The sequence below is a fragment of the Pezoporus wallicus genome, unplaced genomic scaffold, assembly GCF_028554395.1.
Source record: "Pezoporus wallicus isolate ANWC-B61680 ecotype Strahan unplaced genomic scaffold, APGP_CSIRO_Pwel_v1 contig_3952, whole genome shotgun sequence".
NCBI lineage: Eukaryota > Metazoa > Chordata > Aves > Psittaciformes > Psittacidae > Pezoporus > Pezoporus wallicus.
Window position 1 is genome coordinate 7,396,901 of NW_026635034.1, and position 14,660 is coordinate 7,411,560.

At 43.6% G+C, this 14,660-nt stretch overlaps 1 protein-coding gene across 2 annotated transcripts in view; it reads left to right on the forward strand.

Moving 5' to 3' along the window:
- The first annotated feature begins 3,095 nt into the window (after window positions 1-3,095).
- Window positions 3,096-14,660, forward strand: part of FBN1 (fibrillin 1) — a 152,137-nt gene continuing 140,572 nt past the window's right edge. The window contains exons 1-2 of one of the 2 annotated variants that reach the window (XM_057396830.1): window positions 3,096-3,185; window positions 3,633-3,910. In XM_057396830.1, coding sequence (XP_057252813.1) covers window positions 3,738-3,910 — 173 coding nt within the window. In that variant the 5' untranslated portion in view covers window positions 3,096-3,185; window positions 3,633-3,737. Of the gene's footprint in view, window positions 3,186-3,312; window positions 3,436-3,632; window positions 3,911-14,660 lie in introns of those variants that run through there. The other variant, XM_057396838.1, reaches the window with a different exon arrangement.

Here is a 14,660-nt window from a genome sequence, read left to right on the forward strand (position 1 = left end):
TTTTACCAGAGAAATGTACTGGGCTTGATATAAAGTGTGTGTATGTGGTTATGTAAATGTTTAGGATCACGGCTTCCAAGTTCATACCTAACTGCAAAAGGTGGTTCATGTTTTATCTGTCATTCCCTGATAAGAGGAAACTACCTATAAGTATCCTCCCCTAATTTTTGGGCCCTGCCACCACAATCTATGCCATCTACATGCTCCAAGATACAGCTATAAGATCCTCAGTATCATCTGGTGAATCAGAATCAGAATTGTGGAAAAATTGTGGCTTAAGTGTTACAGCAAATTCCACTATGCATGTAGCAGTGATGTTGTATGCCGTGTTCCTGGTGTCGTTTATTTCTGGGTGTGATTCCAGGGTTTGATGAAGGAGCTAAAATGCCAATGAGCTTCTGGATCTCAGTTAATCTGAGAGCTCATCTTTGTGTTTGTCATGGGAGATGGTGATCAACTGGGTCATCGAAATTGCTTCTTTGGGTTTTTTCTTCCCTTCAGTGAAACTTCTGAGTGGATGACAAGTGTTTTGAAGGCCATATAGGAATCTGTTTGTCCAGATGTTCTTCAGAGTCCAGATGTTTGTAAAGTCTCAAGTGGCTGTGGGAAAGCATGTGGATGACCCTTATTAGTAGCTCTGTTCAGCAGCAGAGAGCAAAAGTTGTTTTAAGTCTTTTGCTTGTGACAGTGTATTCTTCTAGTGGTTTGAGAGCCCAGGTGGGTGCTATTTTAAAGTTGTCAACAATTTAAGTACTTCTAATATATAAACATATACTTTAAACTGGAACAGCAGAAGTTGATGATGTGCTACATATTTCACTAGCTTAATTAACGGACAGCCCACATACCATGTAACATTATTTCATATAGTGTAATCCATATTTCTGCAACCATGCAAGATATCAAATAATATGTCATAAAATGTCCTAAAAGATATGAGAGAATCATCCCATTAACCTGTGACATAGACTGGATATTTTTCTGGTAGCTCATCCAGAAAACTAAAGCGGTTGAAACAGAAACTGTCGACACTAAAAGAATGTTTGAGTAAATAGTAACGCAGAATTCCTTTCGTAACTCGCTTTTGTTTACTGCTAAATTCTATCTTCACATCATAAACATAATTAATTAGTAAACATCCAACAGCATTTTTTTTGCAGTGGCTTGGTTTGAACATATTTACCTTCTACATTTACTAAATAAATGTTTAGATTTTGCTGTACATATAGGTAAGAGTGAAGGAAGAGAATTGTATATCAATGTACAGCATGTCTGAGATTTCTTAATAGCAGGGGCAGTTGCTACCACCTTTATCCTGGTCTCTTTTAGTTTCTGAGCAATTTTAATTTGCCACTGCAAAAGAAATACAAAATCCTTTGTCCAGTGCTAGGTTTTCTCTTCAACAAGCATAAGCAGAGAAAAAATAGTTCCTATCTGTGGTAGACAAACAAGAAAAACTGAAAAATCAAACTACTCCTTTCTTGTGCCAGTATCTCATAGTATTTCACTGTACATCTATGTTTCACCTGTATATTAAGTGTCTGTCTGGAAGTTTTCAGATTAAATTCTTGAATGGTGCCATTGGAATGGTCAAATGGACTGTTTTGTAATTTGCAGAATCCACCACTTTGCTTGATGATAAAAATCAGCCAAAATTATTACACTGCTGTTACTGTGCTGATCACACACAAATACAGCATCTCCTGTACTAGTTTAAATACTTCTATGTACCTTTAGAAGGATAATGCATATTTACACACAATATAAAAATTACTGTAATTGATTTAACTATGTATTTCAAGTAGCATCTGTCACATTTTGTGTCAATGTTACATTTCAGCTGTAAACACAGATTGGTACTAGGAAATCTTACATGGTGCTTCCTTTTTTTTCCCCTCATACTGAGTTAGTGGTTCACATTACACCATGCATTTATCTTTGGGCAAGGTGGTTTGGAAGCTGCTGTGCATGGGTGGTCAGCTGCCTGCTCATAAAACTGTGCAGCTGAATTCAATAACACAGTCCCCTTCACTATCAGAACCTGCCTGAAAGTAACAGAAATGAGAATACCTGCACATTAGGAAATCCAGCATTTCTGCCAAAATATTTGTAAGTGAGGAGCAGCAGAATGCATTTCTCTTTTCAGTTTAATAGGCTTTTTTGGTTTTGTACTCTCTGTGTATGTTGAAATGGGATAATCCTAGTACAGAGCTACTTGCCTGGAGTATATACTCTCTGTTTGATTTCTAATTACTGACTGTCTTCTCCTCACCCCAAATTATTCAAGTATAAAACTTCCTACCTTTCAAGGGGTGGGATAGCAATTTGCTCTTCAGGATTTCCAAATCATTCCAAAAGCATAAGTAAAAACTGCAGGGCTTTTTTTTTTCTTGTTTGTTTTCCTTACTAAGAAAGAGGCATGCATTTGTTCTGGAGCTGGCTGTAGGGATTTAGAAGTAGGTACGGAACAGCTCAGTGCCTTGGTGTCTGCGCCATACTAGTTCCTAGAAAGTGTATTCTTCATCCTGCAGCAGCCTCTAAGGTAAAGCCAACATCGATGCTGTTTCTCCTTATAAGGGAAACGGATACTATTCTGATTTTTATTTAAGCCGTTATCTAGATGCGAAATGCTGCACCTCTAGGGCTTGTGTATATACGTATTTAGACGGAGGCATAGGAGTCCACCTCCTTCAGCTCCCCGCCGGTCCTGTGTTACGCGCTTACTCCGCTGCTCAGCCCACAGCGCTACCGCTTCTGCCTCCGCGGGCGCCGGGAACCCGCGGGGCGCCCGAGCAGGCGGCGCTGCCCGGCCGCAGCGTTCCCCTCACCCCCGGGCAGGAGCGCGGCTCCCTGCGTGCCCCTCGGGCAGCGCATCCCTGCCCGACCACAGGTGACCGGCTGCGGGGCTCACAGGGCCCTCCCGCCGCATCCGCCTCGCGGGCACGGCTCGGACCCCCAGGACGGCGGGTCGGGGGTGGGGGGAACGTTTTTATTCACCTCTCTCTCGCGAGAAAGTGCTGCATGGGCGATACTTGAAGAGGAGGGGGGGAGAGAGGAGGGGAAAAAGGAGGAGGAGAAGGAGGGAGGGAGGGGGCAGCTGGAGCCGCAGCTGGAGTAGCGGTGGGTGCAGCGGCCGCAGCTGGAACAGCAGCGGGAACGGCAGCCGGCGGCGGCGGCTCCAGCGGGTGCGCGCCCCTCGCAGCGGGCTTCACCGGGGCGGGCGGGCTGGGCGCGGGGCTCCCTGCCCGCGGCGCGCCCCGGCCGGGCGCTGCGCTCCTGCAGCCGCGGCTCGCAGGGGTGCCCGGCTCGGGGAGCCGGGGAGGGCTCATGCCCGGGAGGTGCTTCCAGTCCCGGAGCGGCTCCGGGAGCGGTGACGGCTGCCGCGGGCTGCCCGCTGCGGGAGCGGGAGTCCCCGCGGATGCTGTTGGAGGGAAGGTAGAGTCCGCGCGGCTCCGGGCAGCCCCTCGCCATCTCCCGCGGCCGCCGCCTCCCGCCGGCCGGGCTAGCGCCGGGCTGGCCGGGGGCCGACGGCGCCGGGGCGCGGGGGCAGGCGCCGGGGGGCGCGGAGCGGCCGCGCCCGCTTTTTCTCGGTCCCTAACTCCCCCCCTTTCTTCCCTTTTATCCCCTTGCAGCTCGCCTTGGAGAGGCTGGTCGGAGACAGGGCGGCGGGGACCGGCGCACTTCGGCGGCGGAGAGGAGGCGGCGGCCGGTCGCAGCCCGAGGACTCTGGGGACGCGATGTGGCGGGGTCGCCTGCTGGGGATCGCCCTGGGAGTTGCCGTGCTGTGGATGTCCCAGGCGGGCGCCGCCGCCGCCGGGCACGCCGAGGGGGTGAGCAGCGCCAAGGAGAGCAGGGCCAGCCGGGCCAAGAGGCGAGGGCAGGGCGGCGGCGGGCACGACGCGCTCAAAGGGTAAGTGCGGGGCCGGCCCTCCCGGGGTGCGCGGTGCGGGGAGCCGCGTAGAGCTGTATGTGTGTGTGTCCGTGCGTCCATGTCCACTGCCCCTTTGCGGTGGGACCTGGCGGGGGAGAGCTCCCCGATCCCCCGTTGGGGCTGCCCCTGCCGAGGGACAGGGTGAGTTGGGGGCGCCGGCGCTGCCCACAGCATCCCGCGGGGCTGGGTCCCCTGCGTGCTGCAGCCTTACTTCGCCTTTGGCGGGTGATGCTTGGAGAGGATAAGCCGCTGCAGCTCGGAGGTTGCAAATTTAGTTTCTAGGAAGGCCGTAGCTAAAGGCACACTGCGGGCGTGTGCATTCCTCCCGCGTCCCGTACTTCTGCTTTGCATAAAGCAGAATAGCGATGAGGCCCGGAGACCGCAGCGTGCCCTTTCCATTAGCTGCCCTCTTCCATCACCACTTTAAACTTTTTGAGATGTGCATCTTTCCTGCACTCAAGCGGACCGACTTTGCTTATTTGGTGTTGCTTGTGACCTGGGGAAATCAGAGGGGAAGAAGAAGGACCTTTTTTTTTTTTGTATCAGAGCTATCTACAGGCATATAAAAGTTTAAAATCATTATGACACGTTGTATGTACTTAGTAAATTGTTTCTTTTTAAAGGGTAAATCTGTATCAGGTGAACTTTTCCCAGTTCTCATGGAACACCTTTCCAATGCAAAAGTATGTTTTTAAGTTGGCTGAAAGACATTGCATGTGTGTGCAGTTGAAAATGTAGTTCTCTGTAAAGGGGAAAAGCTTGCAGTGTTGGCAGAAAAAAGGGGGTTCCTATTTCAGGTGTTCCGATGCACCTTTTCAGCCCATAGCCAGATTTTTCAGTCATCAGGCAGAGGGCAGCTGTAGCAAACATGATATGGAGGTAGTTATCCTTCAGTAAGGGATGCAAGCTATTTTCTTTCTTTTTCTGGTTTCCTCAAAAAGGAGCTGTTATAACTTTATTGTTAGAGGCCTTGGTGTATATGCTTTAGTTTCTTTGTAACTTCCTCATACTTGTATAGTACTTTTTATTTATATTCAGAATTGCAATGTTGGCACTTTCTTATGCTGCCTGATTGGAAAAGGCTGATTTTTTAGGTCACCATGTTGCAAAAAATGGATGCAAGCTCTTTTTTTTTTTCAAGGGTCTGATTCTGTATTTCATTTCCTTATACCTAGTCACAAGAGAAATATTGAACAAAGCAGATTCTTCTTGTGACAAAAACTAGGAGGTGAGGAGGATGTACAGTAAAGTTTGTAGGACTAATTGCAAACAGTAAAAGATGATAAGGAAAAATATTTCTCAGAAGGTGCCTTATTTTATAGGATGTTTTAATAAACTTTCTCATTACAGAAAGTGAAAATCACCATTTTCTGACCAGTGGGACAGAGTATGCCAGCTAGCACATGTGTGCTGACTTAACGGACTTTGTGGGAGTTAGAGGCACATTAGCTAGGGATAAAGTGTCTTTGGTGAATGCAACTGTTGCTCTAAAACTGTGCTGTTTAGACAGTAGTAATAGTGCATGAAGAGGTGATGGTTCAAGTGTTAATTATTTTTGGAATCTAAAATGGATTAGTGTAAGTAGTTTGTCTTATGAGTTGATTCTTACGTTTAACAGAAGCCTTCCATATTTGTGTACTTTGCAATGATTTATTGTGTATTATCTATGAGTTACATATCTACTTAAAATTCTGCAAATCTAGACATAATGGCAATATAAATTTTAAGTATTTTATATCTTAGTCAATAATTTTGAATATCACAAATCTGAAAGAGTGCCTTTGGGAAGCAGGTTCTTGACAAGGATATAATAATATACAGTAAAGACAAAACAAGTTACTAGTTTGCTTACATGTTAGACCTTTTTCTGTAACTCTCATTTGAGGCTGAGGGTAGGGTTCCCAACTTGTTTGCCGGAGATCGTTAACACAGTCATCTTGATCACTGTTGGGTGATGAATACTCCTGGATATTTCCAGTTTAGAAACACTTCCTTAGGTGTGGTACTGAACTGTACAATATGGGTAAAAAGAATTGTCATTTCAGCAGACAAGGTTGGAACTAATTCTTTGGAAAGCCAGATGGAAAACATATTTTGCATGTACAGGAACTGTATATGCATTAGACAGGGAGAATTCATGGTTACTGAAGGGCTAAACCACTAAAAATATGATTTCACAAGAAGACATACTGTTTTTTTAACTTGTTCATCAGTACAAGCACATTTGGGAATCTGAGAGCTGTAACACAAGTCATAACAGATGCTGGGAAACTTTATTTTCATGTTATTGTAGTTGACTAGGACTTTTTTGCAATGAACTCTTGCTCTGTAAGAAGCAAGGGGATATGTTTTTGGAGAAAACCCTTTACATTTAGACTTCATGTGTATTTCAATGTAATGACTATTGAAAGCCTCTTAGCATTTAAAAGTACTGAGGCTAGTCTTAGTGTGCATATTGGTCTTGTATGTTAAAATGAAGAACTCTAAGATCGTTTCATTTTTCATTATTTTTCTCACTTAACATTTTTTTACTGCAAGCTGTTGATTGCAGAAGATGTTTGCTTTTGTCCTTATGACCTCTGCCTCCTTGTTTGTGCAGTGAGCTGTCTGAACATATAACATGATCTAGAAGTATATCTTAAGTTTAATAATTAGAAATCATGAAGTGCCTTTTATGTGCTTATTTTAAGACTTCAAGCTTGCTGCTCATGTAGATTAAATTGCTCCAGCTCTGGAGCCATTAGCAATGTAGTCCTTGTAATGTTTGGTCTAAGACAATGTATATTTATGTGCTAGTGCTTCTAAGTGATCAGAAAGCAATCAGAATAAAGGCAATAATTATTTGAAAATATAACTAGATTCTCCATTCATGTTGCTGGAATCCATTGTGATTCAGCAAGTTAAAATAATAAGCTGTTACTGAGACACCATTAAATGTCTTAAGTATAGCATCAACTTCTGAAGAAATAAGCCTTACAAAACTGGCCATGGATGGGAAGTTCCTTGTAAACACAATGTACTTGAAGTCAACCATTTATATGTGCTTCTGTCATTTGAATATAAAGTAAACAAAAAAGATTTGCTGGTGATTTGATTGGTACTTGACTGAGTACAAGAAGTATTGTGTTTAAAGATCTTAGAATTAATTAGGATTTCCCGTTTTCTGAGGATGCTAGACAAAGACCTCAAACTCTAATGAGGCTCAGTCAGTACTTAATAATACTTTAAGCAATGTTTATTGTGTTTATTAGTCTTTTCTCAGTATAATGGTCAAAGAAAGCAATTATTTGCCTAACCAATAGGTCAGCAGAAATTTTAAAAGAACCAAAATTTCGTCCAGATAGCTGCATTGTGATGTGACTCTAATTAAGAGACTAATTAAATGCATTTGTGCAAGAACAATTTAATTTCTTTGTTTTTATTAAGTTGAAATGATAGTGAATATTGCAGAACAGAATAGTTGGCTCCAGAATGATTCATAGAACTCTTGGAGTAAAGCTATTCAATAGGGGGTTGCATGGGTTTTTTTTTTGGACCAGTTTCTTTTGGTCATCTTAAATGAAGTCCACAGGTTTACCAGTATGCTTACATGGAGAAGCTTGGTTGGATTTGACCCTTTTTATGCATCACTGCCTTCTGAAATAAAATAAATCGTATAAATCTATAGCATAATTCCAGTACTCAACTATATAATTAAGGCTTCTGGTTTTCATTTTAAACCAATATTTACCACTAAGAGCCTGCTGAAGAAAAGCAGACTTTCTGCACCAGTAAATATTGGTTTATACTGAAGAACCGCAAACATTTTTCTTACCGCTTTTGGCCTACACACCTCTGGCCAGCTGCTGTTGCCACACCTTGTCAGTGTCCCTTTCTGAGCAGGAGGCAGCCTGAACACTTGGGAATAAAAATCCTAATTAAAAATAGAGGCAAGATGCTTAATACCTCATGTGCTGGAGCACTCACCTGGCTTCCTCTGCATCTTACAGGGTAAAGTCTATGTGGAGGATGAAGAACTTTAATGCCAGTGCATCCTGATGTGAAACCTGAAGTCCTTGGCAGCCACGCATAGTGTTAAGATTCTGTCCTCTGAATTTATTTGCTGATGGCAAACTACATTATCCTTGGACATCTGGTTCTAGAGTGAAATGAGTTCATAGGTCTTGGCTCTGTGACTTATGTACATGTTTCTTTCAGTAGGACTGCATGATGCGGTTTGATGTAGGTGTGACTTTCTCTGGGGAGCAAGATGTATGGATTAGTAGCAGGGAAAGCAGACAGAATCAAGCAAGAAGCCAGCACAGAATCTGTTCTGTGACTGGCAATAGCTGTTATTAACACTTGCTGAAGGGCTAATATTTAAAGAGGGAATAACACACTATTTTCAGTTCTCATCATATAGATGTCTTCTCCTGGCTACCACAATAGGTTTTAGTTATGTTTTGTAATATACTTGTTTAAATACAATATGGAATTTTTTAAAACACATTTAATGAAAGCTGTCTGGTAATAGTCTGCCCTGGATTGCTTTATCTAGAGCCAGTAGCAATGCAAAGCTCCCGTGCTAGCATTCTTGTTATAGTTCCATGTTGTTCTTCAGCCCAAAGGAAAACAGTAAAAAGTAAATAATCTTCAGGCTTAGTCCTTGTACTCTACACTTAGATTTCCAAATCCTGTCATTCGGACAGGATCTCTTTAAAAAGCATGGCTTTAATCCCAATTCTGGTTTATAATTTATAGGGATAGGCTTCTGGGGCTACGTAGTTTGTAGGGCAGGATTAGAACTCGATTAATTTTGGGTATGCCAGTGGGAAATTATCCTATGGTTAAGACTTTTGGTGGGTATTGCTGTAATCTGTTTTACACTGGTGTTTTAGGCACATGTGACTCTGTTACAAACTGTTTAGCCTGTCTTCTCTCTGTGATCTTTTCTCATATTATATTGTAGCTGAACACAAATGGTTTAGAAGTGCCACATGTCTGTTGTTTGAAATTTGAATCAGACCACTACCTCCCCAAAAATGTATTAGAGAAATGCTTTTTTTTTCCCATTTGATGATAGTAAGTCAAAAATAGAACAAACAGAGGAAAAAGGCCACAATAAACAGTGTAGCAGCATTCTTGAGGTACTGTAAAATTGGCTTGGGGGACTCCAGACGAAGCAGGTTTCCTACCACCAGACTCCGTTTTGCCTAGATGACATGTTGAGGATCAGGATGGTAGGATTGGATTCCTTTCCTCTCCTCTTCTATTTATTACTTTATTTATTTATTTATTTTGGTCTACATAGCTCTTGGCTCTTTCAGGCTGGCCTGATATGCTGACCCAGATGCTGCAGGATAGGTCACAGCCGGCCTGTGAGGGTTTGTACTTTGTGTACAGAGTGTATGGAGGATTTCACATTGGGTTTGCCACATCCACCCAGAGGGGTCCTATGTAAGGCTGACTGTGGCTATGACTTAATTGCTTGGCAGGTTAGGAACAGATTTATGCTGCAGCTCTTATTCAGAAAATAAGAGATGTCATGGATTGAGCTTTGTTTCCTTGTGTGATCATTTTCTGCTGTGGATTTATGATGGAATCGTCTAATCTTTTGTGTTGTCTTTCAGGAGACTTCAACTTTCTGATGCCAGTTTGTTGGTGTTCAGTTGAACTTCTATTAAGGGGGGGACGGTCTTCAGAAACTGGAGGCATAAAGGGTTGGAGGGAAGAACAGCACCTGCAGAGCGTGTCTAGTTGTAGCAGGGTACAGTAATTTGCAGGTTGCAGTGCAGGCTTCCAGATAGAATTGTTTGGAGGAGGCAGAAGAAGCCTCCAGCATGTGCCTGGGATACTAACCACAGCTGCACTTTCCTCTATCAAGAGCCCACTTAAGGTTTATGAAAGTAGACTTCTCCCTTCTTGTTAGCCATCACAGGATACATTTTGTTCAGTGGTGGTTCCAAAAGTTGTTCACCAGATTCAGTCTGATCTGGTTTATGTTTGCCACCTTAACTACATAAGCTACTACACTGTGTGCAACTTCACACTGCTGTGCCAGAACCTTTGGGGCTATACTGGGCTTGAGGATGCAGAATTGAGGTAAGCATAGGGCTGCTCTCAGTTTATTTGGGAGCAATGGGAGCATCACTGGGTTAGGGTTTGGCAGGAGCAGTCCATCTGTCAGCTTCATTTACAGTGATCCTTATTGAATAAAACTGCAGCTTCTGTTTTTCCTGTATGCTTATTTTTGTTTCCTGTGGTGTGTTTTTCAGCAGTGCTGCTCACTTAGGACAGTCTATTTCACTGTCATTTAGCTTCCATCCTGCAAACTTGAATGTTTTATATATGAACTTCAATACAGGTTATGACGAAGGTCACTTTAAATACGTTCATGGACTCGGCAGCTTGTGATTACTAGAATAGTACGACACAGAACACAAGACCCAAGCTATCTAGGCACATCAATCAGCAGGGAAACTTACTCTTGGTAAAAGTGTAGTAGATATTGGCTAATAGGTGGCCATCTCTACTTCAGACTTTAGCTAGGGATCTTGGAAAGTTTACTTATGGAAGTAGGAAGAAATTAATCATTAGCTTTTTTGTTTTCCAATAAAATCACCTTCGATCTTGTTTCTCTTCTTCATCTCCCTGCGGAACCCTGCAGATGAAGAGGATATAGATACATGTGTGTCACTTTGGTCTTGCTCCCCAGACTCAGTAAATATTTTTGTAGAATGGAACAATTGTGGCCTGGAGTGTTTCTGATTAACCATCACACTGTGCTGGAAAATGTATTTGTAGCATTTTGCTCTTGTATTGTGGATGTCTCCTTTCGTTGTTTTCTCATCCATTCTGACTTCCCCACTTTGGTTTTATTTATTAATTTTTTTAAGGCCCATGCCAAGGTTGGTGTGCAGGTAGAGGCATGAGAAGAATAATTTGGTTTTGTTGCATTTAAAGAGCCTAAAGAAGTTGGGCTCATCTTTGGCAGGTATATTGAGAGGTAAAATGTAGCCTGTTAAATGAAAACCTGTGCCTTCTGGTTTTGCTTATAGATCTTCCCTGAAGTATGAAGGAGTTCCAGCTTTTATCTGGAAGAATACTTTGAATGTTGACTTGCTGGAGAATCTGTTGTTTTCGTTTTCTACTTTTCATTTTATGAAATGATTCATGACCATTAAAACCTCAGAAATACCAAAAGAAAGCCACAGTTCTTTTGTCTACAGCCTTAATCATTTTCATCCTCTTTTTTAAGAGGATGAAAACCCTCTCTCTCGTTTTGCTGGAGGACATCAGAATATCCAGTGATGTTCAGCTGAGGTTTCAAACTAAAATTTCTTTCCTTTCAGGAACATTTTCCCCTCTTTCTTTTCTCCTTTGTTTTTCCCTCGGATATTTCATCTTTTTCTTTTCCCTGTATACAGAGTGTATTACCAGCAGCTGCTAGGGATAAGGTGCACTAAAACAGTGGGTTCTGTATCAGCAGGGTTTTCCTGTTGCCTTATGATAGACATGCTGGTAACCGCCCTTTTGCAAACACAGAATCACTGTGAGGGAAGAGAGGGAAGAGAGGGAAGAGAGTAGGACACAGTGTGTTGTGAGGGGAGGGGGAGAAATGCTTCTGTCTTACAAAATAAAAAAACTAATCTTCCAGTAGCCTAAGGGAAAGCAGTTTAAAATACAAATTAATGGGATTGCTTAATACCTAAGGGCATTCACAGACAAGTATCGATACAAATTCAGCCTTGTGAGACTCCCTAAGTGCTTGCATTTGCTCCAAGGTGGGGACAGTGGGCAGCACCAGTTTACCCAGCAGCCTCTGTGAAAGCCTGGACAAGCAGCTGGCTAGCCTTAGGGCTTGACTGCCCAGTGTGCCCCACACAGTCCTTGCGCTGCTGCTCGCTCTGCTTGGTGCACAGCATGGGCTGGCAGAGGTCCTGAGTTTGCCTGTGTGCTTTATCTTGGGAGACTGTTAGAGGTCCACCTTAACCAATAGCCATCAACAGGTACATGGTGAATGTGAGAAGTGGTGCTGGAGGTGTACACTGTTTCCCCAGGTGAAGTGACTAAGAGCTAAGCATTGGCCTAGCCCACAGGTGTATCTGTTTCCTGTGGGATGCTATTTAGTGCCACCAAGATAGAAAGACTGATTTCTTATCTGCTGAATGTGCTTTGGGGTTTTCTGTTACTTGCTTTTTCTTGGTAGTTTTGTTTGTTTGTTTTAAGGAAGTATGTGCTGGATCCCTCCTGTTTACCAGCTGTGCTGGCCTGGCCTAACAGATAGTTTTTGTGTTGGTGTACATGTACTTTACATGTCTTATACAGCCACATGGGTCGGGTGTTGAACTGGACCCATTGGCATTCTCAAGTGAAACAATGAGAGAATATGAGCCAGAAACGCGTCTGTCCCTGGCTCTGAATAAGAACAATGCCTGGCTGTCAGGTTAGATGAGTCTGTCCCTGCGAAAGACACAGTCAGATTTTCAGAGCAAGTGCGGAAGAATTCACTTAATGTCAAATGCTGTTGTTGGATTGCTGTATTTAGCTGTCACAGTGTGATGGAAGTTGGGGTTAGAAAAGTGTTCAGTGTTTCTGCAGGAAACTTGCATGTCAGTTTGAACTCTTGACTTGCACATAGGCCAGAGCCAAAGATACCCGTAGAGCTGCTCAGCATGTTATTTTTTCGGTTGAACTGAGCCAGGACTCTGGGACAGCGGTATCCCTACTGTCAGAGTGAGAAATAGTTATCATATTAGGCTCTCTGCATGGCACAAACATCAGGCTCGCTTAGTGCATGGTAAAAATGAGTACATCAAATGCAATCCTTTGGATATAAAAAACCCTGGTTTGCTTAAAAATGCTTGCTTATCCTTTATAGGATAATAGAAGCTAAATTTTGTGTTTGCTCACAGAGTCTGGAATAATTTCCTGGATTTTCTTTTTATGTGATCGAAATAAATAGCTTCAAGAATCCTTTTAATAAATCTTCTCTGAATGATGAAAAAAGGGCAGTGACTAAGAGCATCCTGTTTTCTAAAATTTATCTAAACAGCAGAGAAGCAAACCCTGTTTAAATTATTTGGGGTACCTGGAAACGCACATTAAATGCAGATGTGTGTCTGTGTTTTGTGCTCTATCCCATCCACATAGTTCACTTTCTGTTTGTGGCTGTGCTTACTGGAAGTTGTGAGGTCATATGCAGAGTGGTTATGTGTCAGGGTGGCAGGTGGCTTGGGAAGGCTGCCCATCACATGCCCTAGCTGTTAGCTGCTGCATCCCATGGGGAACCAGACCTTCCCTTCCCAGTTCTGCTTTGCTTGCTGCTCCCTGGAGGAGTGGGTAGGCACCAGTGTTAGCAAAAGGAGATGCTTTTGGTATTGAGTTCTAATTTGTCCACCATATACCTGACTTCTGTCATTTAGGTGGGGATAGTCCATGGAAAGCCATGTGGTCCAACCCCTGCTCTGAGCAGGGTGAACATAAATCAGGTTGCTCATGGCGGCATCTGCTAAGGTTTGGAGTATTTTTAAGGATGGAAATTCTTGATTCAGTGGGAAAGCTCAGTAAAGTGCCACAGGACTCAGCAGATCTGGGCCACTCTGTGCTTTTAGCATTTACTCTGAGATGCTGAGAAATTTAGGAAGGTACATAAAGCTGCTTTACAGCAAAAGGTATAGATGTGATTGTGTGTCTCTGGAAAATGACCAGTAGAAGCTATTCCTATTCACATTTTAGAGCCTTAGCTACTATGTCTTCATACATTGGCTATATTCAGACTTAGACAACCACAGTTTTAAGCTTACCATTATTTCAGGTGCAGTTTGTCATTCTTTTTAACTCCCAGTGCAGGCATGGAAGCACTACTCCAATTCTGTGTGGAAATGATCAGCAAATAATAATCAGGTTTAGCAGGTACCAGTGTTACCCACTTAAGAAGAAAAATAGGCAAAGTCTTCTAAAAAATAACTGTTGGCTGATGACGTTGCTTCAAGTTGTATCTTTTCTGCTAGAAACCTGGGTCCTTATATTGTGTTAAACATATGCTATCCATTGCAATCAATCCTTCATCAAGCATTTTCTTGCAAGGAAGTCTGTGTGTTCTTTGAAGGAGAGAAAAGGTGAGGTGAGTGATTAGAAACTCTTCTTCACATCTCAGCTCAGCTGTAACTGGTGATCAGCTGTCTCTCCTACTCTCAGCTGCTTTCTACCCACTCTGTCTGGTGTCTAATTTATTTGAGACCCATGCTTTGTGTTTGATTCAGCCTGGGTTACGCCAGTGTTGGCCGGTGCATGGCAGTGCTGCTGACAGATTTTCTGCCTGAAGCCTTGCTCACAGCAGTGCCAGAGACTTCCTCCCGTGGGAGCCTGCAGATGGGCAGCGCTTTCTTCGGGAGAGGGCTGTAATTTCCTCGAGGGGTCACAGGCAGGGCAGAGCGGGGATGTGCAGAATTAGCACACCCCCAGGCAGGCTGTGTCTGTGCCAGGACCCTGGGGAGAACAGCCACAAGGCTGTGGCTGATGCCCCCACCGCTCCTGGGCTGGGTGGTGTTCCTCCATCAGCTTCACATGGAACTTTTGAACACCTCCCTCTCTTGTCTGGTGGTCACGTACCCTTGCTGCCTGTTACATCTGATAAGAAGGCACTGCCAAGTTTATCATGGTTTGCTTCCCATCCATCTACATACGTGTGCCTGCTCCACAAATTCGTCCCCGGTCTCACGGGGTAATTGCGTGCAATTCGGGAGAG